The following is a 14,299-nucleotide window of genomic DNA, read 5'->3' on the forward strand; positions in this document are numbered from 1 at the left end:
ATTCACTCACACACATCATTCATCCTGACCTATTGTACAGACCAGGGCGCAGCGCCTTTGTTACGCACCAATGTAACCTACGTAGCCTATTACCATCTGTGGACCGAGGACCGAAAACAGACCAACCTCTTTAAAACAGAAATGAAATGCTTTCACCTTACAACAGTTGTATTGATTTCTGACCCAAAAATAACGGTTTACCTCATACGTCTCTTGTTCTGGAACAAATGCTACTAAGTGTTTATTGCAAATATGTTTAGTGTTTGACTGTGTACTGTTTTATTTACTATGTACTGGCTTTGTTTTATGTACATAATGTTGTATAGGATGCTGTCTCCGTTTGCCATGGGCCACACCCTAGGTTTAAGGCTTCTCATTAAAAAAAAAAACGCCACTGGCCGAAACTATGCATTAAATAAAAGGCACACTGGTGTTGCAAGTAGACAGAGATTTTTTTACTGTCAATTGATTCCTGATAATTCACGGGTTTATTAATATAAACCAACACTGGAGTGGAACCGTGGCTGATGCGTAAAGGCGCATTACGCACAGTCGGATAAACCATCACATGATCCTCAGGGACGGCACCACTTTGAGATTTTAATCCACGCCTTTATCACCAGTCGCCTGGATTATTGTAATGCGTTGTACACTGGGCTAAACCAGACTTCCCTAGCCCGACTTCAACTTGTCCAAAATGCTGCTGCACGCCTCCTATCTGGCACTAAAAAGTGTGAGCACATAACGCCTGTTTTAAAGTCCTTACATTGGCTCCCTGTCCGTAGCCGCATTGACTTTAAAATCCTCCTATTTGTTTTTAAATGCCTTCACGGCCTTGCACCTTCGTACCTGTCCGACCTTATTCAGCCTTACACTCCGGCTCGCAGCCTCAGGTCGGGAGACCAATCTTTGTTAGTCGTCCCAAGGTCTCAAAGGAAACTGAGAGGCGATCGTGCCTTTTCAGTTGCAGGCCCGTCATTGTGGAATGCACTGCCCTCGCACCTTAGACAGGCCGAGTCACTTTCTGTTTTTAAGTCGGCTCTTAAAACGTATCTGTTCACTTTAGCTTTAGAGTCAAGAATCTCTTGTATTTTATCTTTTTAGCCTGTATTCCCTTTACCTATGTGCTCTTAATTTTTTACTGTGACCTTTTGCTGTTGTGTTCTGCACTTTGGTCAACTATGTTGACCAACTAGTGCATAAATAAAGTTGGATTGGATTGGACTGAAGCGGCTCTTTCTGAGGCTGTGGGTGGCTCTTAAAAGAGCCGTTGTTGAGGTCAGTGCCTCGGACACTTTACTTGGCCTTCTCGGTCTTCTTGGGCAGCAGCACGGCCTGGATGTTGGGCAGCACTCCTCCCTGAGCGATGGTCACTCCTCCCAGCAGTTTGTTGAGCTCCTCGTCGTTGCGCACGGCCAGCTGCAGGTGGCGGGGGATGATACGGGTCTTCTTGTTGTCACGAGCTGCGTTTCCCGCCAGCTCCAGGATCTCAGCGGTCAGATACTCCAGCACGGCCGCCAGGTACACGGGGGCTCCGGCGCCCACGCGCTGAGCGTAGTTTCCTTTGCGGAGCAGCCTGTGCACACGGCCCACGGGGAACTGCAGCCCGGCCCTGGAGGAGCGGGACTTGGCCTTAGCGCGGGCCTTTCCGCCGGTTTTCCCTCTGCCGCTCATTTTGAAGTGATTTACTGTGGAAAAGACTCACAGGAAGAATGAGCTGAGACCGAGGCGCAGCGCCTTTTATCTGCGGGAGCGCGGGCCTTTCAGTGACGCACCAATCAGAGGACAGGCTCAGACTGGGCCCCGCCCACTCCTCTGTGGTCCACATGTTAGGACTTTTATTGAGAAACTCTGTCATGGATCAGTCAAAAAGGTTCTTCATGAGCTGCACGTGCGTCGCAGAGGCCCAGCTCCAGGACGCACGTCACTGTTCAAATCATCAAATCTCTTTTTGATGATTTCAATTCGTGACACACACAGTGTGAATGCGCTGCTTTGCTGCTTTGGCCCTGGGTCATAGAGCTAAGGTCAGGCCCAAAAAATCAAGCCCGACCCGACCCGAGCAATTCACTTGAACTGACGCCGAGCAAAAAACAAACTCCACGTAAATAATGATTGATTTAATGCCCGCGGGGGCAGGGCCTCCGCGCAGTCCCAGGTGTGAGAGGCACGCGCACGCACGCAGCAGCGGTGCACACATACCTCTCTCTCTCTTCTCCGCAATCCTCGTCGTTCATAAACATCGCGTTGCATTTGCAAAAGCTCCTTTTTACGCACAAACATGAACCAAAGTGCTGTGTAAGTTAAACGCTGTCCTGAGAGAAAGAATGAATCAGAATCTGTTTTATTGCCATTGCTTGTAACTTGTAAACTAGGATTGTTTTATTGGTGAGACGTGCAACATTAAACATAAAACACATGTAACATAGAGTTTAGATCAAAATAAGCTATAAACTTATAGCGATGTTGACAACAAGCAGCACGTGCGCGTGTTGGAACAAACTACTGCATCGACTACTGTTGTGTTTTTAACAGTTTACTTGGTTTACATTTTACAAACCGAATCCGACTTCGTTTTCATCGTATCAAGTGTATTGTGTCAAAAGGACATTGAGACACTGAGTAGAAGTATTCAAATCAGCACCTTGGACAGTGACAGCCTGGTGCACACACTGGACAGACCTGTTCTATTATTTCAGCTCCTGAGACAGACCGAGGTGGACTTTAGATTGTTGTTTTCTTGGGCACGTGGAGAGTCACTGTAGACTGGAACGTGATGGGTCTTTTTAATGAACGATGAATCTCACCCATGCGCCGTTTGCCTTTTTCTTAAGGTTGCATGTTTATCAATCTCCACATGGACCAAAAGAGGACGAGAAAAAGGAGTGAACCTGCTGCTTACACAAAATCGAGAAACTTAATCTAATCCATACATGTAGTCAGCGCTTCTCTGGCCTTTAGCCACTTCTTATCTGAAAAAGATCCGCTTCTTCTTTTCGGTTTTATGGTGAGATAGTTAAGCTGGGTCTGTGGAGGGAAAAGTAAAGAATGCGGCCTTTTCTTCATGGGGAAGAGTGCATTGTAAAAGCACCAGAGCAGTACTCCAGGGGTCCAGGCTGAGGGGCAGGAGAGGGACTGTGGAGAAGCACTAAGGATTTGGACTGTGAATAAAGCGAAAGGCCAGCTTTGTTTGTGCTGCTGTAATAAACATCAGCACCTCAAATGCCCTGAAGACAACACAGACCACTATCAACCAATATCACATTACAGCAATCAAACTATGTCTCAAGTCTTTATTAGAGTCGTTTTGTGCAGGAAGCAGTAGAATCAAATAGAAACTGGATGTGACAAAGCCATTTGGGAGCCAAGAGAGCTGGCCGTTTTAAATCACTCATTAATAATAATAATAATATACGGTTTTCATATTCAGAAGCACAGCTCGTTTATTGAAGTGTGAGGCTCTTAAAAGAGCCGTTGTGTGGTCAGAGGACGGACAGTTTACTTGGAGCTGGTGTACTTGGTCACGGCCTTGGTGCCCTCGGACACGGCGTGCTTGGCCAGCTCTCCGGGCAGCAGGAGGCGCACGGCGGTCTGGATCTCCCTGGAGGTGATGGTGGAGCGCTTGTTGTAGTGCGCCAGGCGGGAGGCCTCTCCTCCGATGCGCTCAAAGATGTCGTTGACAAAGGAGTTCATGATGCTCATGGCCTTTGAGGAGATGCCGGTGTCGGGGTGGACCTGCTTCAGCACCTTGTACACGTAGATGGCGTAGCTCTCCTTCCTGGACTTTCTCCTCTTCTTGCCGCCTTTCCCGGCGGTCTTGGTCACGGCTTTCTTGGAGCCCTTCTTGGGCGCGGACTTGGCTGGTTCAGGCATGTTTCTCTGCTCAGGATCAGCGGAGTGACTGAGGGACAGAGGCGCAGCCGCGGCTTTTATTCTGGACTCTGCAGACTCCGCTGTGCCGGGTCTGAGCTGGGATTGGAGGAGCCGCTCTGGGCTGAGAGAGGGGAGAGAGGGGGAGGGGGAAGAGAAAGGGGGAGGGGGGATATTTTTCACCAAGGACTTTTGGAGGGAAAATAAGAGTTTGGTCTGTTCAAACCTTTTAACATTGTCTTTCTTGTAAACATGAAACAAAGTCTGGTTCAGGAGGCACGAAGTGACGATTAATAAACACCGAGTGAGTCATGCATCTATTCATGGCTTTTTGTTTCTCTGCAGGACCATGTCATTCTGCCTACATCATTATGTCTGACTGTTCTGACATCGTTTAAGAACAAATGCTCTTTGACTGCGGTTCATAGTAATATTAAAACATCAGCGAAGAGAATCCAAAACGCTCTTTTAGAGACATTTGCTCCATTCTAAAATGTTCTTTCTGCTGCACAGCATCTTCACACTGTGGGAACTAAGTTCAGGAAGATAAAGGAGTCCATGTTTTATATGATATTGTGGGAAATTGATGTTAATGTTATATTTTATAATGCTATTGAATGTTTTTTATGAGTTTAATCTATGTGCTTTAAGTTTCAGTGGAAAACCAATCTTTTCACACGCACATTGCTGTAACAATACCCCATTTCTCGCTCTTGCATTCTTTTGCTCATATCTATGTCCAGGTGCCCTCACCAGTCTGGGCAAAAATAACTCCAAATAAAGCATCAGGAAGACACTTGTAGTGGAAAACTACTGAGAGAAAAGCTTGGTGACCTTGGCCTAAGCTCAACTCATCTCCTATCTCTTCGTGAACGTCACATTTTTGATAATATATATTGTAAGAGCGCAGTTAGACGATACTTTTCCCGGGACTGTCCCGCTCGAGCACCGTGTGTGTGTGTGTTAGTGTAGGGACTTTAGCGCTCGGAGAATTTGTGTTTAGAATTGTAATTGTTATAGGGAATAAATCTTCTTTGACTAAAGCTACTGAATTTTGGTGGTTTCTTCTTGGACCTTGGGATCAACGAACACGCTGGCGAGACCTTTTTGATACTTTAATATTTAAACTTAACTGTTTAAATGTGTTTAAATTGATCTTTTGGAGTCAGATCTTGTGTATATTAGAGTGCTAATATTTCCTGTAAAATCGCCTACAATCTACTCTGGAGCAGCATCAGGGCTCCATTCAGTGAAATACAGAGGCACGGAGAGGATCAGACGCGCTGGTAAAAGTGCAAACAAACAGAATCTAGATATCGGACGGTTACTGGACAGACTTACGCCCGTTATTTATACGCGTCTTTATAATTAAATGAGAAGTTCCTCTCTTAGGAAGTGGGGGCCCTAAAAAGGGCCGTTTTTTCTCTCAGATGAAGAGTTAACCTCCAAAGCCGTACAGAGTGCGGCCCTGTCTCTTCAGGGCGTACACCACGTCCATGGCGGTCACGGTCTTCCTCTTGGCGTGCTCGGTGTACGTCACGGCGTCACGGATCACGTTCTCCAGGAAAACCTTGAGCACCCCGCGGGTCTCCTCGTAGATCAGACCGGAGATACGCTTGACTCCGCCGCGACGAGCCAGACGGCGGATAGCGGGCTTGGTGATGCCCTGGATGTTGTCACGGAGCACTTTACGGTGACGCTTAGCGCCTCCTTTACCCAGACCTTTGCCTCCCTTACCTCTGCCAGACATGTTTATTCTACTGTCGTTTCAGGACGATGTACCCTGAGGCTCTACACACTCTGACTATATTCACCGACTGAGAACCTGAAGGAAGACGTGTGCGCGCCAGCGCCACCGAGTGGACACATGAAGCAACATCACCACTCATGTGCTGTAATGATGAGTGCAGGGTGAAAGAAGGCTGTTTGAGTGGATCCATAAGGCAATATATCCTTTATCTTCCTGAGAGCCAGAGGGAGAATGTTTTGCCTGTGGCACTTTGATCTCTGTCTCATAAATCTCTCACTTGGATGTGGATATTGGCTCCATTAGATATTGATCTTTATCCCAAGTGTTTCTTACAACTGTGAAGGAAACAACAGGACGTTGTTCCATAAAGTGCACTGTGGAGAGAATTGGCATTGTGTTAAGAAAGATTTGTGGAGACCATGAAGCCATCGGCGCAGAATGACTGCCACATCTCCATCAGTCTGCCCCATGGGCACCTCTAACATTGCAATCCAGACTTTTTTGAATCTAAAGGATCCTGCTCCTCTCAGAGTTCCAAACCCATCCCTCCCACAGATTCACACAAAACTTGTGTGATCCGCAGTTTGTTCTTCTAGCAGCAGCTCTGTGGATGCTTGAGTTGGATTTTTTGTCAGCAATCTGAGTAAGGCTGCGTTGTAAGGAATGTGAGAATGTACTGTACAGACAGTCATTTGTATAAAAAGTAAATAGAAAAGGATAGCTAGCTGGCTCCTGGGGGCGCCAGTGCTGCATATGGTGTGTTGGACCCGTTGTGGTCAATAAGTCAAAAAAAGAGTGGTACCATCATAAAGGGGTTTACCTTTGCTTGGATCATTTTGTTGACGATAATGTAAAGCTAAACTTAAGTCTATGGTGATTCAGAACTTCATAACTATATCATAACTCTATCATAACTCTATCATAACTCTATCTTAACTCTATCATAACTCTATCATAACTCTATCATAACTCTATCATAGCTCTATCATAACTATATCTTAACTCTATCATAACTCTATCATAACTCTATCTTAACTCTATCATAACTCTATCATAACTCTATCATAGCTCTATCATAACTCTATCATAACACTATCATAACTCTATCTTAACTCTATCATAACTCTATCATAACTCTATCATAACTCTATCATAGCTCTATCATAACTCTATCATAGCTCTATCATAACTCTATCATAACACTATCATAGCTCTATCATAACTCTATCTTAACTCTATCATAACTCTATCATAACTATCATAGCTCTATCATAGCTCTATCATAACTCTATCATAACTCTATCATAACACTATCATAGCTCTATCATAACTCTATCATAATTCTATCTTAACTCTATCATAACTCTATCATAACTCTATCATAGCTCTATCATAACTCTATCATAACACTATCATAACTCTATCTTAACTCTATCATAACTCTATCATAACTCTATCATAACTCTATCATAACACTATCATAGCTCTATCATAACTCTATCTTAACTCTATCATAACTCTATCATAACTATCATAGCTCTATCATAGCTCTATCATAACTCTATCATAACACTATCATAGCTCTATCATAACTCTATCATAATTCTATCTTAACTCTATCATAACTCTATCATAACTCTATCATAGCTCTATCATAACTCTATCATAACACTATCATAACTCTATCTTAACTCTATCATAACTCTATCATAACTCTATCATAACTCTATCATAGCTCTATCATAACTCTATCATAGCTCTATCATAACTCTATCATAACACTATCATAGCTCTATCATAACTCTATCTTAACTCTATCATAACTCTATCTTAACTCTATCATAACTCTATCATAACTCTATCATAACTCTATCATAGCTCTATCATAACTCTATCATAGCTCTATCATAACTCTATCATAACACTATCATAGCTCTATCATAACTCTATCTTAACTCTATCATAACTCTATCATAACTATCATAGCTCTATCATAGCTCTATCATAACTCTATCATAACTCTATCATAACACTATCATAGCTCTATCATAACTCTATCATAATTCTATCTTAACTCTATCATAACTCTATCATAACTCTATCATAGCTCTATCATAACACTATCATAGCTCTATCATAACACTATCATAGCTCTATCATAGCTCTATCATAGCTCTATCATAGCTCTATCATAACTCTATCATAACACTATCATAACTCTATCATAACACTATCATAACTCTATCATAACTCTATCATAACACTATCATAGCTCTATCATAACTCTATCATAGCTCTATCATAACTCTATCATAACTCTATCATAACTCTGTCATAACTCTATCATAACTATATCATAACTCTATCATAACTCTATCATAACTCTATCATAGCTCTATCATAACTCTATCATAGCTCTATCATAACTCTATCATAGCTCTATCATAACTCTATCATAACTCTGTCATAACTCTATCATAACTATATCATAACTCTATCATAACTCTATCATAACTCTATCATAGCTCTATCATAACTCTATCATAGCTCTATCATAACTCTATCATAGCTCTATCATAACTCTATCATAGCTCTATCATAACTCTATCAAAGCTCTATCATAGCATAATTACAATTACATGGGCTCGTGAGCTCAACATTCGTGTTGCAAGGGTCACACAGGGAGAGTGGCACTGTCGCAAGAAAGATATCCAAAAATGGATGTGCAGTCTCTGAGCAAAGCACATGTTTTACATGCGCCACAGTTTTTCGGCTCAAATGGGAATCAGAAAAATTCAGGGTGAAGACAACAGTCAAATGGTAAAGGTAGGCTCTTGCTCTGATCAGAACGCCACCCCGCTTTCCCCTCCTCCTCCTCAGGCGCTTCCTTTGTAGGCTTGTGTACGGTAGCCCGTGCAGGTACACCGGTACAGACGATCGGAATGGAGGTGGAAGGGATTTGGAATGGTGATCCAAGCTTAACACTGTCTCGTACGAAGCTCGGATATTAAGTAGCGATTGGCGATCATAAACAAGTAGAGCAGTTGAATTATGACAACAATTGTAAAAATATAGCCGCAAGTGGCGATTAGCGGCCCTCGCCGACCGCCCTGCCCCCTTTGGTCTCCCTCAATCAAAATTTACGGTATTGCTACTGCCTTTATGTTTGTTTTTTACGTTTTAGGATTTTTGGAATGCGCTAATGTTCCCTCTCGGTATTTGACAGACAAGTTTTTGTCAGAAAAAAACAAACTTTTTTAATAATACTGAGAACCCTGCTCTTAATTGATGCATTATACAGAGAAAAATGTGTACACCCCGTTCCAAATTATTATGCAAATGACATTTTTCTCTGATTTCCTAAATTGTCAACTCAAATGAAAGTCTTTAACTGGTCGAGGATCATTTAAATGTGGTTGAAAAAATCTCCCAGTGAAAACAGTATTTATTAAAAAAATAAATATAGTAAAAAAACTCAATCCACTGTTCCAAATGATTATGCAACTCATCGTTTCAATACATTTTAAAGCTTGTAATTCACTGAAAATGGTCATTTGTTGAATTTGTAGCATTAGGAGGTCATATTTACTGAAATCAAAAGTTATTTAAATCAAAAACATCTCAACAGGCCAAGTTATATTTTACCATAGGACCTTCTTTGAGCAGCTTCAAAATTCTTAAATCCATTAAACTTGTGAGTGTTTGGACAGTTTCTGCTTGGATTTCTTTGCAGGATGTCAGAATAACCTCCCAAAGGCTCCAAAGGTTCTCAATAGGGCTGAGGTCAGGGGAGGAGGGGGTCCACATCATGAGTTTCTCTCCTTTTCTGCCCATAGCAGCCAGTGATTCTTTACAGCAGGACATGGTGCGTTGTCATGCATGAAGAGGATCTTGTTTGGGAAAACACGGCTCTTCTTTTTGTAGCATAGAAGACAGTGGTCAGTCAGAAAGAGGTCATTTTCACACCTTCAGGGATCCTAAAGGGGCCGACCAGCTCTCTCCCCATGACTCCGCCCCCTCCTTCCTGACGTCACTGCCTTTTTGGGACATGGTGGCCATTCATCAACGATCCACTACTCCATCCATCTGACCATCCAGGGTTACACGGCCTCATCAGTGAACAAGAATGTTTGAAAATGAGTCTCATGTATTTCTGAGCCACTGCAGCTGTTTCTGTTCTTCAGCTTCAATGAACAGTTTAGGGGAGGCCGGATAGAAGGTTTATGCACAACTGCAGCCTCTGGAGGGTCCTACACCTTGGTGTTCAGGAGACTCCAGAGGCACCAGCAGCTTCAAATACCTGTCTGCTGCTTTGTAGCTGCTGTTCTATTCATCTGATGTATTTGTCTGGCTGAAACCGTCCTCATTGTGCCTTTATCTGCACAAACCCGAGTGTGCTCTGAATCACTGACGGGCACAAAGTGCCCGTCAGTGACCTGTCACCCATTGACTTTTATGGGCTCTGTACAATTACAATGTTGATTTTTGCATTATATATGTATGTGCACGGGACGTGCACGACAAGCAGAGTGCATTAGTGAGTGTTTGAGAGGAGGGGAGCGCTTCGCGCTCCTTTTTTCTGTGCGCTCCGCGCACTTCTGGGCCCCCCTTCAAATTGGGACCTCTTAGCCAATGCCCAGTCAGCCCACTTCATTGTTAAGGCCCTGGCAAAAGGTACAATGAAACAGCATTGTGCAGAGTTGAGGACAGTCAATCACATGAAGGTCAGAAACATGTTTAAAACATTCTCTTCACTCATTAATTTAATATTAGTCCATCAATATTACACCTATTTAAACTCACCCTGATGTCACTTAAAAAAAACAAAAACATTTGAGTTGCATCTGCTCCTCTGCCTCATGTCAGCCGTTCTTATTACTAACACAACTTTGAATATGATTATTCAATTTAATATCTATCAGAGTCACATAAAGAAATAGATATACTCTAAAACAGCAATGTAAACTAGAAAAAAGCAATACAACTCTATGCTAAATTGTTCAATAGGCATGACACACAGAACTTTGCACAATACTTTTTTGAAAGGCTCCTTCTGAAACGAGCAGATCTTACGCCAAACCGAATGTGCATCAGCGTCCGCCAAGACAAGAAGCTTCCGAATTGGTCTGTCAGTTAGGAAGTAGTTAGGAAAAGGAGCCTCAATGCTAACTATCACAGCCACTTTAGCACAGGGACCTCTGGTGCTAACTGACCGGTGATTAGGAGCTATGTGCCATCCCATCCCATTTGGATTTTTTTTCTCCTTAAATGTCTTTGTTTGGACACTGTTGTTGTTGGACACTGTACACTAGGGGGCGACATGCACCTTTGTTTGGCCTGCTCTCCACCAATAACTTTAAAGAAGAAGAAAAACAGCTGTTTGTGATGTCACTTCCCCTTCCCCTTTGGCAAGGATGGTCGGATTGTGCAAAATAGGGGCTTTTCCGAAACCGCTCCCTCCTCCCTAACACTCAGTCTGCTCGTGCCCGCGGAGTGGAGTTCTGTCCGAAACGGAGCCCTCAGTGAGGGGAAGTGGGAGAAAAGCTCCTTCTCAGCGAGTCTGCATCGACACCACACTTAACAGGTGTGTGTTACACCGGAGAGCAGTCCCACAAGCAACATATTTAGGAGCATTTTAGTGTTCATTTGAACAACTTTATCATCATATAGACATTTATTGATGAGAAAGAAAGCGACAGTGAGACTTAATATGATTTTATTATGAGAGGAAAAGTTCTCACTTGTGAGTTTGAAGAAGCAAAATGATATAATGTAAATACGACATATTTGAATCGGAATTACTTTGTAAACTCATCAGGGAAATTTTTTTTCATTTAAAGGAATAGGCCACCGTTTTTACATACTAAGATATGTTCTTAGCTCACTTTAGTCGAGTTAATATATCCCCGTCTGGTCTTTGTCCGCGCGCTCTGTCACGCAAACGGAGCACATACGCAGCCTCTCCCAGGAGAGGCTGCGAGTTACTGCGCGTAAAACGTCCGCGCAGTAACTCTTTAGGAGTTACTGCGCGGACGTTTTACTCCTCGTATCATTACGCCTCACAATATAGTCCCCCTTTTTATTTGCTTATAAAATCGACATGCTACATTTCTGGGTAAATATACTTCGCATGAAAACACTTCACGTAACTTTATTTAAATAGGGAACACGTGGAAGAGCTTGGTAGCTTCTATCGTGAGCTTTTTCGGAGCTATGTGACATGTGGGAGAGGTTGCGTGTGTGCTCCGTTTGCGTGACAGAGCGCACGGACAAAGACCAGACGGGGATATATTAACACGTCTAAAGTGAGGTAAGAACATATCTTAGTATGTAAAAACGGTGGCCTATTCCTTTAAAAGTATGATCAGTCAACTTTGTGATTTTAGCAACATTATGGGCTCTCGTGAGGGAGAGGGAGAGAGCGTCTGAAAGTCACAGCTGGAATTCCTCTGTTGAGTGAACCTCAGAAGGTGCCCTCACTGAGGCCTGAGTGGAAGGGTGTAGGGGAAGTGAGGAGGGAATGGTTTCGGAAAGGCCCTAGCTCAAGTTCACTAACTGCATAGAGATCTAACAGTTGACCCCATGAAAGGTTAAGGATTAGTTGTTAGTGTTGGTGCTTAGAGGCTACAATTTGATGGTTTCGGACGCAGCCTAAGACTCAACAGGGGAAACAAAAAAAATGGTTGTCCCAAATTTGATATTTAAATGCGACAGTGCTGCGTTGGGTTTGAAGGGGGTTGGGGACTATTTTTCAACACTATTTGTTTTGAACGCCATTATTGTAAACACAATCCAGTCGGTGGCAGTAATGCACAGCAATGTTTATAATAGATCCATGACTCCACCGAAGAAGTCTCAGTCGCGCCGGAAGTGACGTAATCATTAGTGGACGCAACAACACGAGCGGTGCCGCATGTGTTTCACCGGCTTCATCTATGCGTGAAACCCGTTCAGTTTTCGTGTTTTGTCGTGTTTTGACGTTTCCCTCCCCGTGGATGTTGTAGTCGCTGCCACTGCCTGACCATGGCGGAGTCTGGACCCGGAAAGAGCCGCGGTTTACAGTTTGCTGAGCGCCAGATGCTGCGCCACGGCTGGGAGCACGGTGAGGAGGAGCTCTGTTTACGATCACAACCGCTAAACTAAAGTCACGATGATACAAAGAAATGATCGGACACATGAGAGAAGAGCGTGACTGGACCCATGTGGGTAAAATCGTGAAATGATGAAATGCGAGGACCTGTCCAGACGGTTCTTTTGAACAGAAAGGAGAAGTGTCTGGCAGGTCAGGCAAATATTTCCCAAATGTTCCCACTTTTTTTTCTCTCAACTTGGTTCACTTTTTTTCCTTTTTACATTTTGATGACAAACAGCATCAAAACTTGAAGATTTTATATATATTTTGGTTCATGCTTTCAATACTTCTTTTTTCCGATACCACAGTAGTACCTCACCCAGTACCCAGCCCTATATATAGTGCCTCCATTTGGTCCTGAGTTGTCAAACGAGATAGAACACGCACGCACGCACACACACAGACTGCCAAACGCAGACAGACTTTTATTCTCCTTTGTGTCTTAACAGGTAAGGGACTCGGGCGAGAGGAGAACGGCATATCCGAGGCCATCAAGGTGAAAGTCAAATGCGACAAAGGCGGCATCGGGCACAAAGAAGGGGACCAGTTCACCTTCCACTGGTGGGACCACATCTTCAACAAAACCTCCAGCAGTCTGGAGGTGCAGTCGGAGGGCAGCAGCGGCACTACACTCCGGAAGAACAACGCGGACGACGACTGCAGCATCTCCAACAAGAAACCACTTAAGGCCAGTTTGGCAAAAGACAAACTCTACGGCGCCTTCGTCAAGTCGGCCACGCTGCTCTCCGGGCAGGAGCAAGCCAGGGGGAGCGTTTCCAGTAGCGACAGCAGCAGCAGCTCGGACGAGGACGATGCAAAGCTGGATTTGTCCTCCACGACCAAGCTATCGGACGCACAGCTTGTGAAGGCGTGCGGAGGGCGGACGGCGCACAAAGGGGCGCGGCACGGGCTCAAGATGAGCGCCAAGCTGGCCCGGCTGGAGCAGCAGGAAGCGGAGTTCATGGCCAAATACGGTAAACAGACGGAGTCAGGAAAAGACGGCGGGAAGATCGCAGCGAGCCGAGACAATGGAGAAGCTGTTCAGGCGAAGAAGAAGAAGAAGAAGAAGAAAAGCAAAGACTGCGAAGCGTTTGAAAGTGACGTGTGTTTGGGTGAAGCTGAGAATGTGCACACGGAGGAGGCGAACGTAAAGCGGAAAAAGAAGAAAAAGAAGGACTGTGTAGAGGAGGGGGTTAAAGTGGAGTCGAATGAGGCTTTAGAAGAACAAGAGGAACAGGAGATGCCACCGCCAAAGAAGAAGAAGAAGAAAAAGAAGTCCAGGGAGTAACTAGAGCAGAGTGAAAATATCGATTTATAGCTGGTCTCCCTTAACATCTTGAAGAAACAGGCCACCGTTTTTTCCATATGTTCTTACCTGAGCTTAGATGAGTTGATACGTACCTGTCTGGTCTTTGTGCCGATGGAAGAGCTTGGTTGCTTCTAACTTCACCCCGTTTGGAGCTACAGGAATACACTGGGAGAGGCCAAATGCTAACTACATCAACAGGGCACGCACAAAGACCAGACAGGTACGCATCAACTCGTCT

At 44.0% G+C, this 14,299-nt stretch overlaps 4 protein-coding genes across 4 annotated transcripts; 1 reads left to right on the forward strand and 3 right to left on the reverse strand.

The window, feature by feature from the left end:
• Positions 1–1,283: 1,283 nt before the first annotated feature.
• Positions 1,284–1,693, reverse strand: LOC306979180 (histone H2A). Its single transcript, XM_079578035.1, has one exon. The coding sequence runs from the start codon at positions 1,672–1,674 to the stop codon at positions 1,297–1,299; it is 378 nt and encodes a 125-aa protein (XP_079434161.1). The 5' UTR covers positions 1,675–1,693; the 3' UTR covers positions 1,284–1,296.
• Positions 1,694–3,479: 1,786 nt separating this feature from the next.
• LOC306979195 (histone H2B) lies at positions 3,480–3,887 on the reverse strand. Its single transcript, XM_079578050.1, has one exon. The coding sequence runs from the start codon at positions 3,871–3,873 to the stop codon at positions 3,499–3,501; it is 375 nt and encodes a 124-aa protein (XP_079434176.1). The 5' UTR covers positions 3,874–3,887; the 3' UTR covers positions 3,480–3,498.
• A 1,370-nt stretch (positions 3,888–5,257) lies between these two features.
• Positions 5,258–5,620, reverse strand: LOC306979206 (histone H4; the record flags this gene model as incomplete). The annotated part of the gene is made up of 1 exon (XM_079578061.1): positions 5,258–5,620. One exon carries the CDS (start codon positions 5,618–5,620, stop codon positions 5,309–5,311), a length of 312 nt encoding a protein of 103 aa, XP_079434187.1. The 3' UTR covers positions 5,258–5,308.
• A 6,895-nt stretch (positions 5,621–12,515) lies between these two features.
• gpatch4 (G patch domain containing 4) lies at positions 12,516–14,068 on the forward strand. The gene is made up of 2 exons (XM_079578005.1): positions 12,516–12,722; positions 13,202–14,068. The coding sequence occupies exons 1-2, from the start codon at positions 12,644–12,646 to the stop codon at positions 14,038–14,040; spliced, it is 918 nt and encodes a 305-aa protein (XP_079434131.1). The 5' UTR covers positions 12,516–12,643; the 3' UTR covers positions 14,041–14,068.
• Positions 14,069–14,299: the final 231 nt, after the last annotated feature.

The sequence above is a fragment of the Gobius niger genome, assembly GCF_951799975.1.
Source record: "Gobius niger genome assembly, chromosome: 19".
Classification (NCBI taxonomy): domain Eukaryota; kingdom Metazoa; phylum Chordata; class Actinopteri; order Gobiiformes; family Gobiidae; genus Gobius; species Gobius niger.